At 41.4% G+C, this 13,926-nt stretch overlaps 1 protein-coding gene across 1 annotated transcript; it reads right to left on the bottom strand.

The window, feature by feature from the left end:
• Nucleotides 1–215: 215 nt before the first annotated feature.
• Nucleotides 216–5,816, bottom strand: LOC148035692 (uncharacterized). The gene is made up of 7 exons (XM_087677702.1): nt 5,321–5,816; nt 5,091–5,199; nt 4,718–4,756; nt 3,732–4,631; nt 2,706–3,294; nt 2,528–2,609; nt 216–1,581 (listed from the first exon to the last, which is right to left on the bottom strand). Exons 1-7 carry the CDS (start codon nt 5,669–5,671, stop codon nt 1,375–1,377), a joined length of 2,277 nt encoding a protein of 758 aa, XP_087533828.1. The 5' UTR covers nt 5,672–5,816; the 3' UTR covers nt 216–1,374.
• Between the last annotated feature and the right edge of the window lie 8,110 nt (nt 5,817–13,926).

Consider the following 13,926-nt stretch of genomic DNA (forward strand, 5'->3'; position numbering starts at 1 on the left):
AACTATCGAAAGGCATTTAACATTTATTGAAGAAGAAAAGGTTGTCATGAATTTGATAAGTTTGAGGCCCATTTTAAATCCACTTTGTTGTTTAATGTCAAAGGTTCATTGTTGGTTGTTGACAACATGTTACATAAACGCTATGAGAGACATTCTAACTAGTGTTCACGAAAAATATTTTTAGGAGCAAGTGCAAATGTAGGAGGGAATTTTGAATTAAATTAAATGTATTTGCCATTTATATAGCATGGTTTTAGAAGGTTTGAAGGTGCCTTTGCAGTTCATTTGTAAGCATGGGTTCCAACTCTAAGGAATTTGTACAAAATGAAGGAGATAGAAATAATTACTCCAAGCTGCAAAGTGCAAAAAGAAATGGGATGCTTACATGAAAATTTTATTGGGGGTTTTTTTTTTTTTTTTTGGAGGCGGGATCGTACTTAGCCCCACACACACACCTTACACGCCACCACACACTCGACGGGCGGAGTGACGGCAACGCCCGTCGCAGTCGGAACAGACGACCGAATGACGGCGACGGCCGTCGCCGTCAAAGACGGCCGTAAGCACAATTATTCACCCCACGCAGTAAAACGACATGATAATTATCCAGGGATTCGTTCATGGGAGTAAGATTATTAATTACCAATTGCTGCCGTCTCTTTCTTTTCTTTTTTACAAACATTCGCGAGTTGAATCTTTTTTTGCCCCCCAAAAAAGGTCCGATAGAGAATATGACAGGAAGGTGATGGAGACGTGTGGTTTGTAACCCTTAGTTGTTTTGCTTATTACATTGGCAGAGTTATATGTGTATTATGTATGTATCATATTCATTTTCTGAGGGTTCATAGCTCAATGCTCATATCCAATCATGGCCTCCTGAGCCCCAGAATGCTGCAGTACATGATGCATCCTCGATTGCCAGCCTGCTAGCCATACTCTGTTTCCCTTAGACAACATTGGGGAAATGGCATTATGCAATAGTCAATTGATTCTGTCAGACAACATTGGGACAATGGCATTCTGCAACAGCCAACTTGTCAGTCTGTACATGCCGCCCGTTGTCTCTCCTATGGTAATATTTACTATGCAACATGTACCATGGAACTTGAGGCCTATTCCAGTGCCTAAAGCTTATATCATCCGGCATTACGCAATCCATGCATGTGTGTGCAACCATCGCGATTCGCTACCGTCCCCTTCTCTCCTGTAACAAAGAGGCATCATTTTGAAACAACTTGACAAGCCCTTTCATGCTCTGTTTCTCCCAAGAAAGCACCCTTGCAGACATGCTTTAGCTGGCTGCAAGTTGAACATGCCACCGCTGGACTGATGTGCTTGCTTGCCGGATGATGGGATTGGTCTTCTGTTTTTGCATCATGACAATTTGGAGAAGCACACCCCCAGCGCTTCCGAGAGATAGCCATTCTTACGTATGTGGGTTGCCCTGTCCAGGGACTTGGCCAGCTGCTCTGCCTGCTGGGCCCGGGCCGCTGCTCGCATTTCCTCTGCCCGTCGATGTGCAGCCACTATCTTACCCATTACCTTCTCTGTTGTTTGAGCTCTTAATCTCTCCAATTTCATCTACATAAACAAATCAAGTGTTTGCATCAGCTTCACCTACACGAACAGCTGCCTTATACACATCAGCAATAACAAACTCTTATACTTTCTGATTTCATCTGTAACATATAACAAGCAAGTGTATGCACACATATATCAGTGACTTTGCTCAATAATTAGCCCGGTTAGGCACAACAAGTAAGGCAGTCTTTGTAACACAAGCAAAGGGAGAATATTGCATGTAATCTGCACAATGATGCATTCTCCAGGGCAAGACCAACAAGTTCTAATATGGCCACCCAGCCCTGGTATCAGCGTGTGTATATCCCAGCCACTAAAGCAACAATTACCCTTCAACATCATATCATCCAGAAGGTCCCATCACATCATTTAGAGCTCTACCCTCTGCCATGGGCTGATGCAAAAACTTCGACCATTGGACTATACGAGCTTGGCTGCCATTGACCCTAAGCAAGGTAATGTCCTTTGAATCAATTGACAGACAAAAAAGCCGCTCTTCTTTCTGGATTAGCACCCTCAGAAACAAACCTGGACAAGGACCATTGGACTATGTCCTTTGAATCAATTGACAGTCTGACAAAAAAGCTGCTCTTCTTTCTGGATTAGCACCCTCAGAAACAAACCTTAACTTGTTCAAGTAAATAATGATTCGCGAAAGAACAATGTTGCTACATTTAAATGTGAGAAAGCTTCTTCTTTCACAATGTGACTTAAAAGTATCAAGCTGCATAATGTATCATGTTTTTGTAATAACCATTATACAACAATCTGGAACAAAAGAGGGCTGTACATACACTATTGTGCAGATAGAGAGACAATTATCATACTGAGAATAAGATCTGTTGAAAATCTAGAATATTTCGAACACTTGCAATATCAAGTACCCATTCTAGACCTTAAAACATCCAAAAGAAAAGAGCCAAAAAGCAAAGGGCTACACTAGTACCTCAAGCTTCTTCAATTCAGCTTCAGCTTTTGCTTTCTGATGGTTTTCCCATGCATCAATCCTTGCTTCTTCGCGTGCATACCTTGATCCCCAGATGAAGAAGAGAAAACAGGATAAGTTTATTTCCTAATCCACATCTTGAAAATTTGGAATTGCCTTTGACTTGGCAAACACTTACTTAGCCATGTACTTTGTCCTCTCTGCATCCTCCCAAGCTGTATAAGCTGCAGCTTCATCAATTGAACCAATAGTACCCTCAGCCATATCATAATTAGGAGGTTTTATCAAGTTGGACATATCGTTTTCTGGGCCAGTGCTTGCATTAGCTGATGCAATGTTGGTGTCAGGCACAGCATCTTGACCTTGGGATTGTGCAGGGCCACTAAGCTCTTTAGTATCTCCCAGTTTTAGCTCTCTATGTTCCAACTTAGCAATATGGCAGCTCTCCAGCTCAAGCATGCTTGACGCTTGATTGATACAATTCCACGAACTAGACCTCTTAGTGGGTGTGTTGTGCCTTATGGGTGAATTGCTCTTCAAAGGTGTGGTGGATGTAGAGGTCCTTGAGCTACCCATGGGGGTTATTTGTGTTCCCATGTCTCGCCTTGAAACCTTAGGAGAAACCTCTGTCGCTGCATCTCTCATGGGGGCTGTCCATTTGTTCTTCGGAGCCTGTACAACAAGCCTATTACTGTTGTTGATACCCAGGGGTGATGAAGTGCATGGTGCTCCAGCAATATATTTTGAGGTCTCCACAGCATGTACATCTGATATGGAAGATTTGTGCTTAAAACATCAGAACTTGAAACATGAAAAAGTGCCTTGAGTAGAATATGTATGAACACTACAGCAAGCATGAAGATGAAAGCCAAGCCTATGAATTGAGAAAATGCATTCAAAATATCACACTGCATAAGGACTGGCTTTAATACCAATGCCTCACCTGCTGCTAGCTACATCACATGGTGTGCATCCAGGCAGCTCATATCACTTGGACAAGACATAGATATCCTCCAACCTTCTCTAGAAGAAAGTCTTTCATTGTGGTACACTAGATTCCTATCAAATGGGGAGGCTTATGATATTTGGATGAATTAGATGCAATGTGGTACACATGAATGAACAGATGCTAGTACAAAAGGAATACAACATCATGCAGATCAAATGAACGTCAGCATACTTGGCAAATATCAATGTTGCTCACCATGCACTCTGGGGTTATCATTTGGCTGGTCTTGATAATTGCGAGAAGCTTTCAACTGTTCTAGTTGTATGACTGTAGGTGATGAAATCTGCAAGTCTTCCCTTGTCTTGACCATTTTCCTTCCTACGTTCTTAGGCTTTGCACTGCTTTCTTTGTGCTTCTGTGAGCTGCTCCTCACAAACACCCGACAATCATCACATTGCGTGTTGGAGACCTCACTGTCGCTCATAGTAGTGGCTGATTGGAAGCGGTCACAAGATGACAGAGGATTAGGAATATCTATCTTCTTAGGCTTCAGCCTTGCTCCCTTGTGAGTTGAGCTCTTCTTGGATTCTGGCACATGAGCTGGGCTTTTGGACTGGGATTGAGGATGAGATGGACTCGCATTGACAAGCCATTTTTCCGCATCATCCCACTTGGAAGGAAGGGTTCTGGGATTATTGATAGCCCCTATTCGAACATTATCTTGATCATAACCAGAAGGCAAACTGTACAATGGGGAGGGCTTTTCATACATACCCATCCTACCCAGCATGTAAGCCTTCTGAGCCATGTAAGAAGTTGGGATGCCTGAAAAGCTGCTGCGAGATGGGGTCCCCGGGCTCGGGAACGTTCTTATGTTGGTTGTTTGAGATGCAGGTCCTTGAGACCCATATCGTTTCAAGGTACCTACATTGTCTTCGACATGCTGCATATTGCGAAGGCCCTTGCTGATGCATGTTTGCAAGTTGGTTATGTCCACTTTGAGCACATCAGCCTTGGACATGGATTTGCCATGTGTAGAGTCTTGAGATTTGCACGAGGCAGAGCGTTGAAAACAAGGTGCATTCTGCTCTGAAGACAGGTCCACGTGACATAACACAGGCTTAATGGGAAGCATCATTTTCTTGTCCTGTGTTCCTGTTTGACAAAACCAGCGATCAATCGATTAACCCTTGAATCTGTAAAACAACAATGTGGCATTGTCTGAACAAAGCTCTGTTTACCTCTTGAACTTGGCCGAGAATTCTTGGCATCATCACCTCCTGATGAATGTGCAGGGGATAAGAAGTGAGTTAATCCTACTGGGTAGAATGGTTAAATAAACAGCAAAAGTGATGCACATTAGTTCTCTTGCATATGCAGAGGACAAGCAATTAGCTAAGTTTAATTCACCAGCAATAGAATGGTTTGGAAGGTTGATTAAAGAGATAGATGATGCACAGCACATTAGGGCCACTGCAAGAGAAAAGAACCATGCTTGAGAGGTGTAGATGGCCAAGATATGTGAAATTTATCAAACCATTAATCCAAGTTCTTCTCTCCTGCAAAGGCGTGACCCAAATTAATTATCTTAGCAGAGAAGCCATGAAATATTACCTTCCCAATTGATCCCTGAATTCAGTTTCACAAAGTCAGCATCATGTCTTGCAAATGAAAATGCCGTTTGCTTGTTAGCCACAAATGTGTCCCTTGATCGTTTCACCACCTGCATGCAAAGCATCAACAAGGGATCAGATTGAGCATATTATGAGGGATCAAATTGAGAACACAAACAACGAAGGAAGAGAAAAGGAAACATGGATTGTGTGGTAATTCATGGAACCAACCTTAATACTACTGCTGTCCTGGCTTCCGTTGAAGGATCCCTCCTCATCAGATGTGCAGGATTCATCTAGCTCGAGTGAGTAGCGAAGCTTAGCATGAGAATTCTGATAAGGCTCTGCCCTCACACTCAGGCTGGAGCTGGTGGAGGAGCTGGAGGCAGAGTGGTCATGGCTGAAGAGGCTGGTGATGGAGGAGCTGTTCTCCTGTGTGGTGCAAGAGTCCGAGCTGCCGTCTTCCGCCATATGCAGCTTGTCCGGTGGATTGAGCATCTGGGCTATGGTGGTGGCAGAGCTTGGGTTGTTGGCTGAGATGATGGGGTTGCTTGGTGGCGGGAGCATATGGACTTTAGTCATTGCTCTCTCTGTCACTGTCTCTTCTTCTTCTTCTTCTTCTTCTGAGAATTGGCCACCCCTTATATGATATAAGCTCAACTGTTCGAGCGAAAAAGAAAAGATGGAAAACGAAGATGAAGAATCTGTCTCTTTGTATGCATGTATACTTTCCAGAGATCCAAGTGTGAGAGGTCAGAGAGAGCCCAATAACCAACTATACTGTTGGACACCGAAAGGGGCCCATCTTAGGGCCCACACCAATCTTAAGGCTCGAGACACGCGCAGGTCAATTCAACTTCCATAGGTCATGTGAAAGCCCGCGCACATGAGCTACCATGATAGCAATTTGGGCACACAAGGAGACCAAGGTATTTGGTCAAAAACAAACCAATGTTTTCTAAGAGACAAATAAGGTTTGGCTATGTGTCCTACAAGCTGCATGTTACCATGGTAAAACCCCTTTACCCAAAACCTTCCCCTCTAGTTGTAGGGTTGAACTAAGGTGAAAGAATCTCTAATGACACATCATCACCACATAGGAAAAATGTAACTTGCCCTCTACCACAGGAGCTCATTTGTGTGGGTTATGAGTCAAAGGTTTAAGCATGTAATAGGTTTTCTGAAATAATCTCCATGAAAAAAAGGAAACTTCTTAAAATCAAAACTATACCCTACCCTAAGAATTGAGGGTACCATGTTTTTACTTCGTGGGGTATTGCTCATGTGGCATTGGTCAATTTGATTTATTCTCTTGCATCCATTAATAAGTTCTCTCTTCTTCAACGACTTGCAATGTGGGGATTCACCATTTTTTTGGTTGCCTATGGCTGATACACTTTACTTATACAACTAGTACCCCACACATGTCAAACAACTTGTGTGGGGGCATTGGCTCTTATGGTCCTTCTACATGTGAAAAATGAAAAACATAAGAAACTCAATTTGTGGTGAACACACTACCCAAGTGTTCTAGCCATCATATATGGAACACGGGGCACTTGGTAAATCTTCCATGAAGTCTTGCAAGTGAACCTCTTGGATTCATATAACTACCATAGACTAGCCTTAACCATGCTAGACTTTTGTAAAGTCTGGCAAGTAAAGCAAGCATTGGATTCATATATCCTTTGTGTGAGGCTCACCTTGCTTGCTAGAAAGACAAGTGTCTCCAACAACACTTACTTTAGCCACTTGCTCCTAAGGAGTTTCCTTGAGGTCAATTTTCACTTAATGGTACAATTGAGACAAATGATTGGCTCTCATGAGAATTTCTACTTAGCTAATGATTATGCATGGGGTACTTGCCCTTGACCTCTGTGAAGTACACAAAATAAACTTAGCCTTAGACGTGTGTAATTGTCACATGAGATTGAGCTTACATGCTACACAAGTGTTTCCCATGACACTTAAGCAACGTGTTCCTCAAGGGGTTCCCTTAGAGTTGGTTAACAAGAAACACCTTGGTGGCCAATAGGCTAACAACCAATTGGGTTCCATGAGCTCCATCCTTTTGCCCTTGAACTTTAAGTGAGTTGCAACTTTGAACCACGCATGCCTTAGAAAAGCCACCAAATACAAATTTATTATTGTTGGGAATATGCCCTAGATGATGACTCGTAGCCAAAAGGAGAATTTCTTATCACACCCATGTGCATATATGTACAAGCCTTGAGTTTTCTATCTCCTTTTCTATACATGAAAGATATTGCATGAAGCTCCGAGAACAAGAAACCTCACAAACTAGATTGTTTCAATTACAATGCCCTTTTTGTGTTCATTGTCTTTTATGGCAAAACATCTAAAGGTTTGTCCTAGCTTGTGTGTATGGACCCACTTTGAAGCAAGTTCTTCACAATTTGTTGTGGGGATGGCTTGAAAGGAGTGCATGATGTAAGGGATAATAACAAATTCTTTATTGATGACAACAAGGTTGTGGATGCATGTTATGGCAAGGAGGTTCAAAAAGTGACCAGTATCTCCAATCATGTGCTTGGAATATAAATGGTTGGAAGTGATGTAGAAAAATAACAATAACGATTTGAAAGCATTTTCTAACATTCGCAAGGTAGAGACTCTAGAGTCTCCAACAAGAGACTTCCCACAACTTGCTATAAATGTGCTCTAAGTTGCCAAAAAGACTGTCACATGGATTGTCTATCAAGTGCTTTTGTCATGTATTTGTAATAAGGCTAAGACAAGCTTATTTACATTCCTTTCAAATGTGGGACACAAAAATGATATGAAAAGCTAGGGTAATCTAACACATAAAGTGACACCTCTATATGATTACATTACAAGCCATGTTCCATGTGCAACCCTTTTTATGTCGTTATATGACATGATGATTGGTCGAGCTTAATAAAATGCACAAAAGTAGTAAAGTTCCTAAAAATCATCACCTAATATGTAGATAAATCTTCTAATACAATTACTTGGTGAGATATTTCACTCTTGGAATTGGATGCTTTTATTTGGCATGAGAGGTCTCTCAATGTAGGGCTCCAAATCTTCCCCACATGCTTCTTCATGCTCTAGATGAGATATGTGGCTTGAGTGTCTTGTTTGCAATGATTTTATCCACATAGACGATCTTGTCCAACCTACATGAATGCCCATCCTCTTCTCCAAGATTTTTCATGAGAAGTGGCTCTAGAGTGAGATTTTCATGAATTTTAAGTGGTGTATGTTAGTCCATGTAAAGGTTAACTTCAGAAAGGACAAATATGCCAAAATGGCAAATTTCCAATGATTTATGAGTTAGAAATAAGGGCAAACATATGTCAGAACACACTTTTAAAAATTTGTGGGATTCTTTTATAGGTGCCTTTAGCATTTTCCCAAGAGGAAATTGCAAAACCCAAGCCTTTAACTCATTTTTACTTGAGCATTTCGCATGTTATAAGGCATCTTAATTATTTTTCTTTCAACATCTTGTCCTATAGCACAATTTGAAATGAGTATTTATTTCATGGAACATGTCTAGTATACAAACTCCTATTTATCATTTATACCTCCCAAAATGGGTGGAGAAAGATTGTAAGGAATAAGAGTTATTTATATAAAAACTAAGATTTGGAATAGAGAAGCATGTGGTGTGACAATTGATAAGGCCCCTTTCTTAGCTTCATCATATCTTATTTCTCAATCATGTTCTCACTTGACAAGGTAAGCCAAGCCCACCCCCTTTAAGCTTAATTGTTCTTTTATGCAATATAAGAGCTTGAAATGGAATCTAAAGTCAACTTGGAGGTCAACACCTTCAAGATTTGAGAACATTGCATCTTTGGAGTCACACACTTTCTAAGAATATTGGGAGGGATGCATCTACTTGTAGGAGAAAGACTTTGTAATGTGATTGCTAGGTACACAAAACATGCTTCTCTTGCTTTTATGTGATGGGCGCAACATTAGTTTGAGCTTTTTCTTTAAGATTGCCAAAACTATCAAGTTGAGGCTGCAAAAGTGCATCTAAGAGTGAATCATTCTAATTCATCACTTTCAAAATCAAGAGGCAAAAAGACACAATAATATATGGCAAAGGGGTTCAACATATTGATTATGAGTCTATAGGTTGGGCCTTCATCACTCTCAAAATCAAGAGGCAAAAAGACACAATAATATATAGCAAAGGGGTTCATTGTATTGATTATGAGTCTATAGGTTGGGCCTTCACACACTAAGCACCTTGAACCCATTGGGGGTATCGAGCCTAAACTAAATGAAGAATGGGAGGTGGCATCCTCTAGCTTTACTAGGGTATTGTAGGAAAACATCTTAGTAGATAAAGCTCTATCATTGGCATGGCCTTTCTCTAAGAATGACATTGTTAAGGGCATAAAAGGGGTAGATCCATGAGACCCAACTAGTTCCTAGTGGGGTGCTTTCAACACTTCTTGGAAGTGTGTGATGATGTTTTATATAAGGTGTTCAATCATGTCAAAATAGCATGCTCGAATCTCCTTGTCCATGAAGAGAGGTTTGGTGAAATTGGTAAGAAAAGGGGTAAAAAGTTCTAGGCTAGCCCAATGGCACTTGCTCACTATGCTTAGCATCATCTACAAGACCCTATCCAAGACTATGGCTAGTAGGATGAAATTCCTCCTCCTTGATATTATCCATTAGTGCTAGTATAGTTTTGTACATGGGCATATGATCCGAGGTGCAATAATGAATTAACCCCTAAGAATGGATGCCACTCTAGTGCAAGATAAGAGGTGGCTTTTGACTAGTGTGATAAGGCAAAGGATTGCATAATTTGGCCCTTTGTCAATAAATTTGTGTTGCCACTAGGATTTGGAACTTCATTCTATAACATGATCAATATGTTCACCAATGCATCTACTAGTGTGACCATCAATGGGTATTCCTTTGATAATTTTTGCCTTAGGAAGTTTGTTATGTAGGGTGCCAAATTGCACCTCTTCTCTTTGCACTGGTAATTGAGCACCCAAAATTTTGAAAGCAAAACTGAGCATGGGTCAATCAAGGCTCTAAGGCTACTAGATGGACATGTTTATTGCCCAATTGTTCACAAATGATTACTGAAATGTTGTCGAGCTTGATGTTGAATCAACAAGGCTTCTTTGGAAAGTCTAAAAAGGATTCAAGACATATGACTCATGCCAAGATTTCAGACACCTTTCTCCCAAGTGTGGGTCTCAACCATGAAAGGGCAAGCCTAACTAGTTTAGGGATACGATAAAATGGATTTTTCTAAGTGGGATCTTGTCAAAAGTTAGTATTGTTGGTAAACAAATGGTCTCTAAGGCCATCCATTTCTTGGTGATGGTGTTTTTAGCCACCAGATTTTATTTTTCCAAGACCAATTGAGAGAAGTTGGAAAAAAAGATACAAATATTTGTATGGAAGGGAGGAGGGAAGAATGGGTCTTTGGTCTTGTGAGAGCATGTGACTTCCCCTCATGATGGAGGAGGACTAGTGCTTGAACCCATGTGAGATATCACAAAGACTCAACCTCTTAATAGACTTAGGAACATAGAAGGGAACCAACATTGGGTGATGGTCCTCCAACACTCAATTGAAGAAGCAAAGGCACCTCCTATTGGCATTTTAAGACTCAACTAGGTAGATAACATATTTGCTCAAGAGAAGATGAGGACTAGATGCCTGCAGCTAGCCCATGCCCTTGTTTGTTGGAAATTGCTAGTCTTTAATATCCTATGGAAAGGTCTTAGGGGGGAGGAAGGGAGACCTCTCACTAGTAGTATTAGTTTAGGTCTCCAGATGTTGATGTCAGGAGGCATATTCCACGGTGGATTCCGTGAGGTTTTACGGTGGATTCCGTAAACTTAGATGACCGGGGCTCATACGCAAAGAGGATTCTTTGTGCGAGAAGTTGATGGGGACGCCTGTCCTTTTCGGGCGTTTCATTAATTTAGTGTGTACATGGGTGATTCCGCAAAATGCATATTAAATTAATAAACGTTTATGAGTTTAGAGTGCGCACTCGTAATAAATTAAGGTTAGGATTTATTTCTAACCAGTTGATTTATTTATGTAGCTGAAGACTGCTAGGTATTCACTTTTGTCGGTTTAATTGTGTTATTTTACTAACGATTGTGAATGCTTCAGTTGATGTGTAGAGATAGCAGCAGTGGCGGAGGAAAGCATTGGAGTCTAGCGGGTTTTCGACCTTTGGACTATATTTTGATAGGCGCCACGCCTATATTTTGTTATGTCTATAGAGACATTGATTATTTATTATTATTTTGTATGCGCTTATGCGCCTGGATATGTTATTTTTATTTGGACATTGAGATTGGGCGTGCCAGACTCTTTGGGCACCGTCCATTAGCTTTATTTTCCTATTTTTGGTAGAAAGCAAACTCAAAAGCTAAAAGCTTGTCATATTTTTGTAATTGGGCTATTTTTGAGCAAAAAGATTGGAAATATATATTAAATACATGCTTTGTGAAGCGCACACACAAGGCATGGGGAAGATTCAACCCAATTTGTCTCTTGTCTCATGTCGTGCTTGCTTTTACATTGGTTTTTGTGCTAAAAAGTAGAGTACTTTGTTCTTGGGGACCTTTGGGAATTCACTACGTGAGCTACCTGCGTCCGATCTATGCATCAGTGGTATCAGAGCAGAGCAGAGATCAAGGGCTTCCAATCGCTACCAATCTCGAGCGAAGGCGGAGCTCCAGGAACAAACGGCCTCTACAGTCAATCTCGTCGCGAACCGTCGATACAGGCAGACTTCTGGCGATCAAGAACCCCTATTTCCACTGTCAGATCGCGAAGGACCACTCTCTGTCGGCGGAGGACCACTCAAACACCTCCTTCATGAAGTCGTGAAGAAACTGTGAGAAAAACTCTTAATCCTATTAATCAAAAGCCTAATCATAAAGCTTAAGAAGCTTATTAAGCTTCCAATCATCAAAACGTCAAATCGTTTGGCAAGAGGAGGGCCCCGAAATTTTCGGCGGAAAAAAAAACGGACCCCCCCCCCCCCCCCACGATCAGAAACGGCGGCCTATTTCTTCTTTACTTAAGCTTATTAGCTTAAGCTTAACTAATTAAGCTTAAGTCCCTCCATACTCTGCAAGTCAGTGAAGGCAAATAAGTCTGCAAACTCCGGGTCACGCACTCCAGAAGACAAGTTCAGCAAGTCACTTGTAAACAAGTCCTGCAAGTTCTGTAAATCAGCTAAGTTCAGCAAGTCAACAACCCTGCAAGTCTGTTAAGTCTGCAACTCTGCAAGTCAGACTAAATCAGAACTGACTAACGCTCGAAACTCCTAGAAGACTTGTTCGTATGCAAAAACTCAGAACTGGAAAGTTGTTCGCAGCAAGCTGTTTTACCTATCTGCAAGTTCGTTGAAGTACTTTCAGCAAACGGAGACAGAAATATTGCAGAATTTCTGAAAGTTGAAGAAGAAAATACCCAAAAATACATAGCCTTGTAACCCCAAATTTGAGCTACGCTCATCCCGCTAACTGATTTTGAGTGAGAAAGGTTTGTTGAGTTTTACAGGATGACTACCCCACATATGGATGATCCTATGGCTGAAGACGATCTACCCGAGCCTACCATGGAACAAAAGCTGGATCTTATCATGCTGCAATTGGAAGAAGAGCGAAGAGCTAGGCAAGCCTTGCAAGCGCAATTGACAAAGCTACAAGGAGCGTCCACTGATTAAGAAGAACCTCAAGCTAAAGATCTGATTCGCCGTACCATCGACGCCACTCTTGAAGCACAAACCATTCGCAAGGAATCCAAGATAAGTAAACGAAGTTTCAAGTTTCGCACTTTCAATGGCATAAGAGAAGGAAAGACTGTTTTATCATTCATTAGCCAGTTTGATGACTATTTCCATGAGGAAACTTATCCTGAGAAAGATAAAATCAAGTGTGTTACTAATCATCTGATAGATAGAGCATCACTTTGGTGGACTGTAGTCCGCAAGAGTATAGAATGTCCTGCTACATGGGAAGATTTTAAGAAGAAATTCATGCAAAATTTCCTACCACCGCAATTTCATGAGAAGGCAATCAAGCAATGGGATTTACTTCAACAGCGTGATCGTGAGCCTATTCCACAGTATACAGAGCGTTTTTGGAATGCACTCTTACAGCTACGCATGCTTGAAGACGTACCAGAGACGACACATAAGCGGAAGTATATGTCTGGACTTCTTGGACATTACTACGCTGAGGTGAATATGTTCAAGCCTGCTACCCTTGAAGATGCCATCTCCTTAGCTCACGACACTGAAGATAAGTTACGTGGAAGAGATCGACGACCACAGCCATTCCAAGCAAACGGTAATTATGGATCTAAACAATTCAATTCCAATTTCAGAAGGTTTAATCCAGGTCGTTTTTCATCACCATCTTTCCGCAAGAATTAGCCTAAACCACCCGCATTACCATCCACTGTCAATCCAAATCCTAAGCCTATCCAACAAGCAAATCCAAATATACCCAGACTCCCAGCCATTGCAAATAATGTGACCAAAGCCAAGCCCATCGTATGCTACAAGTGTCACCAGCCAGGCCATCTCGCAGCAAATTGTCATTCAAAGAAGCCATCAGCACATATCAACTACCTTGGAGCTATGGACGAAGACGAGCATGAGGATATGCCGGATTTCACTGAAGAAGAAGATGATCCTACTACTACTTCCGACACTTTACCAGGTATGCCTACTTTACATTCATTGTTGACTATGAAATGTATGGTGCATGGAAAAGAAAGAACTATCTTGCATGATGACGGTAGTATGCATGACTTTATTTCAGCAAAATTGGTAA

Source organism: Lygodium microphyllum, chromosome 5 (genome assembly GCF_053477565.2).
Source record: "Lygodium microphyllum isolate KBCC chromosome 5, Lygodium_microphyllum_v1.1.10, whole genome shotgun sequence".
Lineage (NCBI taxonomy): Eukaryota > Viridiplantae > Streptophyta > Polypodiopsida > Schizaeales > Lygodiaceae > Lygodium > Lygodium microphyllum.

Bases quoted from the DNA above. Each gene is read 5' to 3' on its own strand.
- LOC148035692 (XM_087677702.1), bottom strand. From the start codon at position 5,671: ATGACTAAAGTCCATATGCTCCCGCCACCAAGCAACCCCATCATCTCA. The intron at 5,200-5,320 runs GTTGGTTCCATG...CTTTGCATGCAG, and splicing joins AGGACAGCAGTAGTATTAAG to GTGGTGAAACGATCAAGGGA. The intron at 1,582-2,527 runs GTACTAGTGTAG...TTGTTTATGTAG, and splicing joins CTGAATTGAAGAAGCTTGAG to ATGAAATTGGAGAGATTAAG.